Source organism: Triplophysa rosa, linkage group LG17 (assembly GCF_024868665.1).
Source record: "Triplophysa rosa linkage group LG17, Trosa_1v2, whole genome shotgun sequence".
NCBI classification, from domain to species: domain Eukaryota; kingdom Metazoa; phylum Chordata; class Actinopteri; order Cypriniformes; family Nemacheilidae; genus Triplophysa; species Triplophysa rosa.
The window spans coordinates 11,666,225-11,675,313 of NC_079906.1; the positions used below are offsets into that span (position 1 = coordinate 11,666,225).

At 36.4% G+C, this 9,089-nt stretch overlaps 1 protein-coding gene and 1 non-coding gene across 2 annotated transcripts; both read left to right on the top strand.

Annotated features, from left to right (window-relative positions):
• The first annotated feature begins 2,176 nt into the window (after nt 1-2,176).
• On the top strand, nt 2,177-8,391 carry hpdb (4-hydroxyphenylpyruvate dioxygenase b). The gene is made up of 16 exons (XM_057357133.1): nt 2,177-2,192; nt 2,810-2,826; nt 3,687-3,788; nt 4,081-4,107; nt 4,283-4,345; nt 4,680-4,784; nt 4,884-4,926; nt 5,032-5,114; nt 5,203-5,292; nt 5,387-5,490; nt 5,587-5,664; nt 6,592-6,754; nt 6,842-6,913; nt 6,997-7,119; nt 7,229-7,345; nt 7,532-8,391. Exons 2-16 carry the CDS (start codon nt 2,821-2,823, stop codon nt 7,640-7,642), a joined length of 1,287 nt encoding a protein of 428 aa, XP_057213116.1. The 5' UTR covers nt 2,177-2,192; nt 2,810-2,820; the 3' UTR covers nt 7,643-8,391.
• Nucleotides 8,392-8,865: 474 nt separating this feature from the next.
• Nucleotides 8,866-8,938, top strand: trnaa-agc (transfer RNA alanine (anticodon AGC)). The gene has a single exon. It is a non-coding gene; the product is annotated as a tRNA-Ala (tRNA).
• The last annotated feature ends 151 nt before the right edge of the window (nt 8,939-9,089 follow it).

Sequence of the window (9,089 nt, forward strand, 5' to 3'; positions counted from 1 at the left end):
AGACATGCAGCTGATGGAACTTTTTGAAGGTCTTTTTATGGTAGTTTTTATTTGTTTGTGTTTTATTTACACATTAAATCGTTGTTTATTTCAAACGAATATAGCAAATAATAATATACTTGATCGGAAGTATGAGTTTAAGTTTACTAGAGATGAATGTTATTGTTCATGAGTGAAGAACATCAAATTGTTTTAACCGGCAGGTGTCGCTGCAAAAACTATGCTGCGAACAACTCACAGATAATGATTTTCACTAGGAGTACATATCGTTGTAATATTATTACAAAAAGGTTACAGTAATATGCATATGTCTAAAATGTAATGTCTCTTTTAATTATTTTTAAAAACAACACCGAAAAAGAAAGCCGTTGAGCCACACAGACAACACAAATAAATGCAATTGTAAGACTCATTTGTTTATTATTTATACATATCATGTACATGCATAATTTTTAATATCAGGTCTACAGAATGTCTAGGTCAATAATAACATGCACAAAGCAAATGATAAAATCAGTATGTATATGAAATTACTTTTTTATAGAATTATATATTTGAGACACTAATGCAATTTAGTGTAAATAATAGTTTTACGAATCACATTTCAGAAATGCTTGTGTCCTAGTAAATAAACTGAATTATGTAGTATTTACAATAATCAGTAAATAATCCATAATCACAAACTGAATCATTAAGTTTTTCCATTAAAGCGTAAGTCAGGTATAAAATTGATGACTCCCATCTACAGAAAGGGTTTTCTTTCACGGATCCTGACCACAACTTATTTTTCCATTATATATTTGAATTTGAGATTTTTTTTGACATATTAGTTAGGGTAAAGATACGTAGAAACCAAAGAAATGAACAAACTGCGTGTCCTGGACAGTTTGTACTGTACTCTTTTAGAATGTTGCAGCTCAGGTTTTTAATATTCTTCCACAAAATAAAGCTCAGATTTTGTTGTACAATAATGTTGCAAAACTATATGACATGTCTGCAGTATGTAGACATCAACATAATAACTAAATTTGTATAGATAAAGTTAACTTACATTATAATAATTTAAAACAATTCAAGGTATACTGCAGTACAGTTAAAGAAGTTTAAGGAAGTCTTAAACTGAAAATATTTTTGGATTATTGGATTAGTCTAATACCCTTGCACAAGTCTAATAGAGTCTTCTTTGATTGTCTTAAACACATTCACAGAATAATTCATCATTTTCATAAAATGTACAAAGAAAACAACACAGAAAAAAATAACTGCTCCTTGAGTGACATTGACATTATAGATATTATTATACTCACTTCATATTCAGTATACAAATCTTTAACATTTTAAACCTGACTAGCACATCTGCTTACCAACGTAAGTCCTGCAAGTCTTCTTGTTTGTCTGTGCTGGAGGCCGAGCGGGAGGCAGGGGCCCTAGAGGCTGATTTAGCATCTCACCTCTCCTCTGCCTCTGAGCACCGGTGCCAGTCTCAGCACCAGACACTCCCAGTGGCTCTGAATTGGAGCGAGGCCCCAAGGACAGAGGTGGGCATGTTTTAGGAGTGATAGTGGTCAATGTGCGGTTGAGCATTCGTCTCCTAGATGCTCCCAAAGGAGGCATGCTGGGAGCTCTGTGTTTCTTGGTCTCCATGGGAAGTGCAGAGGGAGTTTGCGTTCTCAGTAAGTTTGTTAGGCGGGTCTCTAGGCCGCAGAGCTCTCTCTCCATATAGCTCTGTGTTTCACGGCGAAGCTGAGCCAGGTCTTCTTTCAAATCCTTCTTTAATGACTCCAAGCTCGACAGCACCTCCTTGAACAAGGCTACACATTCATCCTGTCCGGTCCCGTTTGTATCGTTCTGCATCTCAGATATTTTCTCTTCAGCCGTTTCTCTTTGACTACCCTGGTTCAGTGTCTCCTCCTCAGATGGGGTGATCTTAACAGTGGGCGCAGGTTCGCCCTGCTCTCGCTTTCTGCTTTCCAGTTCCTTGACTTGGTTTATAACATCCAGTATACCCATACGTTGACACTCCAGACCGGCTTGCGTCCTGATCTGACTTCTCACCAAAGAAAAGATTGACTGGATTCTCGCCTGCTCTTCTTTAACTGCAACATTAACTTCGTCAACCTGTTTTGATTCTTTGTCCTCCTCTGCTTCATCCTGTGGTGGAACGGTGGAACAACCATTTTCATCATGCGAAGGTATTTCTTCCCTCTCTCGCTCCTCTCTGCTCTTCCTCTTCAGCAACCACTTCTGAAGAATGGCTGGGTTCTCCATCGACTCGTTCATGGCTGTATTATCTTTTCTTTACTTGTCTTCACTCCTCATTCTTGTTTTATTATGATGTCAAATGTTGAAGATCATGTGCCGCTAAGTGACACTAACAGTGTTGGTTTTTCCCTCGAGGTGTAACTGGCCAATCAATGTCTGACTTAGACTCATTGTTCTCTTGAGAAATATACCACATGTGCATAAACACCTTTCCCCCTAAACGCACACAAACGCTCATTTAAATTTCAGGTACAACCAGCCTAAACAAGCTGCATAGCTTGCTCTCAAAAGGTTTGGATTTCTGAGAACATGTACATTAGAGTTTTACACTACACTTGCAACAATTACAATACTCCTACTGATTCTCAGTACAGTACAAGCGGGGTTTACGATTCTGTTATCAGCTTTCATGTCTTATAAATAAGGTTTTCTGAACAAAAAACTCATGTCATTCCAACAGAAAACAAGATATTCTGAAGAATGTTGGTGACCTTCATTGACTTATATTGTATGAAATATTTCTCAGAATATCTTCTTTCGCATTCAGCAGATGGTGACATGGGGGTGAGTAAATGATGAAAAAATTCATGCTTTAAAAACTATTCTTTAAAATTCTTGAAATGAATGCTGAATGAATGAATTAAAATTAATTTGAAGACATTACATCACACCAGTGTTAACATTGTTTTCAGTGTCAGTCAACAACATTAAGAAAGTCACCAGAGGGTTAAAATCATTTAGCAAACTATCAAAATAGTTGTAAAAGGCATGCGGTGTATAACCATGATGTTGCATTTTTACTTGCATGCATGTGATGGGATGAAGTTTAAATATTAGTGGTCAGACACTGTAATTTTTGTATTAAATGTTCATTTCTTGTTTTCTACTGAAGATGAAAAAGTGAAATTTTGATGAAATTAATGAATAACCATAAATAATTTTGTGTTTAACCTAAAGGTGCATGAACTATGTTAAACATTCCCTAATGTTCTATGACGGTCTAAAGCTGGATTCTAAAGGGGAATCTAACGAAAAAAATAAAATAACAAAAACAAGTTTGATTGACATTTTGACAAAAAAAATAAAAAAGCTCGTTAAATTTTGCATAGTCACACTGAAAAATGTAGGCGCAACCAGCTGACCAATAGGATTGAAGGAAATGTATGCCTCCTCTTTACCATTTAGACAAACAGCAAAACTCAGTCAAGAAAGCATATACTCTCAAAACCGGCAAGGATCCAAAACAGCGGATGGAAAAACAGACTGAGGCTGAAGGAGTAGGCTAATCGACAAGTAGACCGTTTTTATCATAAAAGCAAAAAGTGCCATTTATTTACATATTAAACGAGTTATAATATGTAGGCCTAACACACAGTTATAAGACATATTAAGAGCATCATAGTGTTGCTTTCCTCCTTTCTGAGAACCGGTGGGCGGAGACTCCTACATACCGCTACAAATTCACATCTGGACCATCTGCACTCACCTCATCTCCTTGTTTGCGACTGTCCCAAGAAAATAAGATGGTAAGACATTTGCATTTTAAGACAATAATCTAGAGGGGGGAAATATTTACACTTTACGAAATATTTTCTTATTTATTTTTAATTCCTGTGTTTACTTTTAAGGTGAAACCTTTTAAAAGACCCATAATTATATTATTATTTGGTCCATTTGCATTTTTTGTGTATTCTATTTAATTAAATAAATAATTTAAACAAAGAAAATGTTTTATATAGCCTAATTATTTAGTCTCGAGCACATGGTGGATTTAAATGTCTTTTATTTGCAAACCGACTGTCAATTGTTTATCTCCAGACAACCTACACTGACAAAGGTGAAAAGGTATGGGGCATTATTATTATTCGAAGTTACTTTTTCACTTTTTTTTCCAAATGCACTCATATTTAATGCCATCAGCACGTTATATTTAAGACTGATCAGTTAGGAGACTTACAAGTAGGCCTAAGTGCATAACTTTTATCGCTGCAAGTGCCATCGTTGTTTTTTATGTCTACAGCATGAGGAGGGCAGATTTGTTTGCTTTGACCACATCACTTTCTGGGTTGGAAATGCCAAGCAGGTATTTTTGAAAAGACATACTTTTGTAGAATTATTTCGCTTGTGAGTTAAGCTAAGAGGAGGTGACCTATAGGGAGATGCTATTGGCTCTTTTAAGGGGTGGGAGCAATAAAACATGCAGACCACCATCCTCCCGCACACTAATTTAATCCATATTGAGACTTTTTGGAGCAATTCTCACAGCATCCCAGTAGATGGCGCCATTCTCACGCTCTATAAGTTAAAGACCGAACGTCATCTCTAGTTTAATTTCTTATTATTCGTTGATTTACATTGAAATTAAATTCATTTTAACGTATTTATTATTTAATTTTTTATGTTGTGACGTATCGCAGGCAGCATCGTATTACTGTAATAAACTGGGTTTTGAACCCGTGGCGTATTGTGGGCTGGAGACAGGCAGCCGTGACGTTGTGTCTCACGTGGTGAAACAGGGGAAGGTGAGAGTCTCATTTTGCCATCATTCACCACTCTTTAATAAAGTGTCTTTACATTTTATACAAATTATTGCATGATTACATTTTTTCCTTTTTTCACAGATTATTTATGTCTTCACATCTGCCTTAAATCCTGGCAATAAAGGTACACCAATAAGTAGAAAAATATATACTATTGTAATAGTTTGGTATTTGATGACCTTTAAACCAACATTCTTTTTTTGCATATTCTTAATTTTTTAATGGACAGAGATGGGCGAGCACCTGGTGAAGCATGGAGATGGTGTTAAAGATGTAGCTTTCACTGTAGAGAACTGTGACTACCTGGTGGAGGTGAATGATGGTTTTCTCACTTGTTTAATATCTTCTTTATACGAGATTTTTAACGTAATTTTTACTTTTGCATGTTTATTTGCCACAGAAAGCGATAGAGCGGGGTGCCATTATTATTAAGAAGCCCCATGTTGTGGAGGATAAGTTTGGCAGAGTGAAACTGGCAGTGTTGCAGACAGTATGTTTAATACAATACCGTTTTTACAATAAAGCATTATTTTAAGTAAATACGTTGCATTAATTCTTTGTTTTATTCTTTCTACCTTTTTTAGTATGGGGATACCACTCACACTTTTGTCGAGAGGGCAGAGTATAATGGACTCTTCCTGCCTGGATTCCACCCACCTCTGTTCTGTGACCCCTTCCTGGTGAAACTGTAAGCGTCCAATAGTTGTATAATAAATACTTGCTTCTTTTAAAGAGATGTGTCAATATGCTTTTGATGTCTCTTAATGTGATTGTTTCTTTGTAGGCCAAGCGGCAAACTTGACTTCATTGATCATGTGGTTGGAAACCAGCCAGACAATGAGATGGTGCCAATAGTGGAATGGTAAAAGCATAACCATCGTAAAACCACGAAAACCCACGTCGAAAGCTATGAATGAAATTTCAAACCTGTGTGACTTTCTTTTTTTCTGCAGAACACAAAACAAGACATTTTGAAGAATGTTGGTAACCAAACAACATTGGTGCCCATTGGCTTCCATTGTATAGACACAATCACTGGGACATTTTTTTTTAGAATATAAATCTTCTTTTGTGTACCACATATTCAGGTTTTGAATGACATGAGGATGAATAAATAATGATGTGATTTTTATTTTTGGGTGAACTATCCCTTTAAAGCCCTCTGTGCCAGGGTTGATAGTTCTGAAACGTGCAGAGCAGTCAAGAGAGGTACAACATTAGAACAATGTAAGCCTTTGGGGGTAAACTCCCTATCCCTATCCAGTCAGAATACATCAGGAGACACTCCCCACGGATGTGTTTCTATGGTGATGGTAGAACAGAGATAGTGGGGAAACGAAAAAAAGGTGGTTGTATTTTAATCACTGGTCGTGGTTAAATACTATGTAAAAAAATGTTTAGTAGTTATGACTCAGCGAAATTACTTCAGAAAGGGTCCAAGACACCATCTGGAGACAGTTACACAGCATGGAGGTAAAGAGGGAGGAAAGGGGAGTGGCAAGAGGTGGACCCCTTGATTTTAAACAGGGTAGAAGGCGTGTCTCGTGGTCTCGCTCAGCTCTTCTGACAGACTGTGAATTGATGAATGAAAATTGTCTAATTTTGAAAATCTAATTTTGTCATAATTTAACTCTTAATTTAATCAATATAAACCCTTTCCAAAGCTCTATAGTTTTCTTACAGTATGGAAGAAAATACTTATTGTACAGATGATAACTTGATGCTGGATTTTTGACCATATTTTCACATGAGGATCACGTTTTTCTTTGATGTTTGTGTTTACATGAAGGTATCAGAGGAACCTGCTGTTCCATAGATTCTGGTCTGTGGATGACAAGCAGTTACAGACTGAATACAGTGCACTGCGCTCTATAGTGGTGGCCAACTATGAAGAGACTGTTAAGATGCCAATCAATGAACCGGCCACGGGAAAGCGCAAGTCTCAGATACAGGCATGCATTATTTTCACACGACACATACTAATATAAAAAAATTGTATGCATCTCTTCATCGGTCTTTTCTTATCAATCTCTTTTTAGGAATATGTGGAGTACTATGGTGGCGCAGGGGTTCAACACATCGCCATGAACACCTCTGACATCATTTCAGCAGTGAGTGAACTGAGACTAAATGTGGATGAGCAATGGGTTTTCATTTTATAGTAAATGGTTGACAAGGATATGTTTCTATTCAGATTCGCAACCTAAAGGAACGTGGAATGGAGTTTATGTCTGTTCCTGACACTTACTACCAGCAGCTCAAAAAGGAGCTAAAGCACTCCAAGGTCAAAATTGCAGAAGATATAAGCATACTGGAGGTAAGCCAATATTTTAATTTTAATAAAGTTCCTAGAAGGTGGAACGATGCAGAGTTCAGAGAGTTCAACGAAGATGTATTTGTTTCTCATTTGTCATACATTCATATAGGAACTTAAAATCTTGGTGGATTATGATGACAATGGCTACCTGCTCCAGATCTTCACCAAACCAGTACAGGACAGACCCACTGTGTTTCTAGAGGTCATCCAGAGACACAACCATCAAGTAAGATTGCAGTAATATTTCAAAAGCTGCACAGACCTACGTTTTTATCACTAAGATTCACAGACTTGTCATTTTTACATTTTACATAATATCGTGTTAAATTACATTACATTTTAATTAATTGAATACCTTTTTAAAGAAAACTGAGTAAGGGTTCTAATGTTGAATAACATTCCTCTGTTTCAGGGGTTTGGTGCTGGAAATTTCAAATCTCTTTTTGAGGCAATTGAAGCTGACCAGAATGCCAGAGGAAATCTCACCATCCTCACTGCTAATGGCACATCAGAAAAACTCTAAAATGCTTTCCCTTACTTTACACTTTGAACAGGAAAAATATGTGTTAAACATGTCTTTCGAAAATTAACCATCGTTTTACTAGAGTTAAAACAAAAAACAAACATGATTTGTAGTCCCATAGCACAGGTTCGTCTATAAGATGTCTGCTAAAGATCGGGAGATCTGGAAAACATTGGCTGTGTAAAAATATCTGATAAACGGCTTAGAAAAGAAAGTCTTACACACAACCCAATTTCATAAACGTCTTTCAGACATCTTATTAAATGTCTTTCTGACATCTGACAGTCGACGTCTCAGAGATGTATTGCAGACGAGCTAACTTAAAAAAAAAATAGGCACATGTCTTGCAGATGTAAATGCAGACATCAAATAGACGTCCCCCAGACGTAGGCCTATGTGTGCTATCAAGGTTAATTTTCATAAGGGCATGTAAGGATAAAAAATGTACAATGTTACTTATTTTCAATGGCTTTCAAACTCCAAAAGCCGTTTGTATAAGAAGCAATGTGCCATAAATTGTAACCAGTACAAATAAACAGTTATAATGTGACAAATGTCTGCTTTTAGCTTATCGTTTAAATGAAACCCCGTCATTGTAACATACTTTTAAGTTTTTCAGGGTGGCATTTTTAAACTTGGCATAAGATAAGTACGTAAGGTGTTTTTCCTTTTGTAATCGTTATGTAATTGTTTCCGTTTACATTAAAGCAGTGGTAGATTTTTTATAAGAAATTACAGTGAGGCTGTTAAAGGGATCCTTCATCCAAAAATTAAAATACTGTCATAATTTACTCACCGGAGTTGTTCCAAATCTGTATAAATGTCTTTGTTCTGATGAACACAGTGAAAGATATTTGGAAGAATGCTTATAACCGGACAGATTTTGCCCCCCATTGACTACCATAGTAGGAAAAAATACAATGGTATAATACAAATACAAAAGTGCCCCAGAACTGTTTGCCGTCCTACATTCTTCAAAATGTCTTCTTTTGTGTTCAACAGAACAAAAAAAAATAGTGTAATTTTTCTTACTATGGGAGTCAATGGGGGGCAAGATCTGTTTGGTTATAAGCATTCTTCCAAATATCTTTCTCTGTGTTCATTAGAACAAAACAATTTATACAGATTTGGAACAACTCAAAGGTGAGTTGTACCCTTTAAGTAAATATCCCTTTAAGTATGTGCCAGATTTAACTTGGTATGTTGCACCCATGCCCTACAGTGGGGAATTAGCTCAGATGGTAGAGCGCTCGCTTAGCATGCGAGAGGTAGCGGGATCGATGCCCGCATTCTCCAAGCCTTTTCCCCATTGCATTTGTTTGCTAAAAGTAGTGACAATAAAGTAATATTTTGTTAAAATATCCTTTTTCCTATAATGTCCTTTCTAAATATATACAAGCAATTAAAACATACAGTAGTAATAAAAGACGTTCTTTGCATTTTCTGA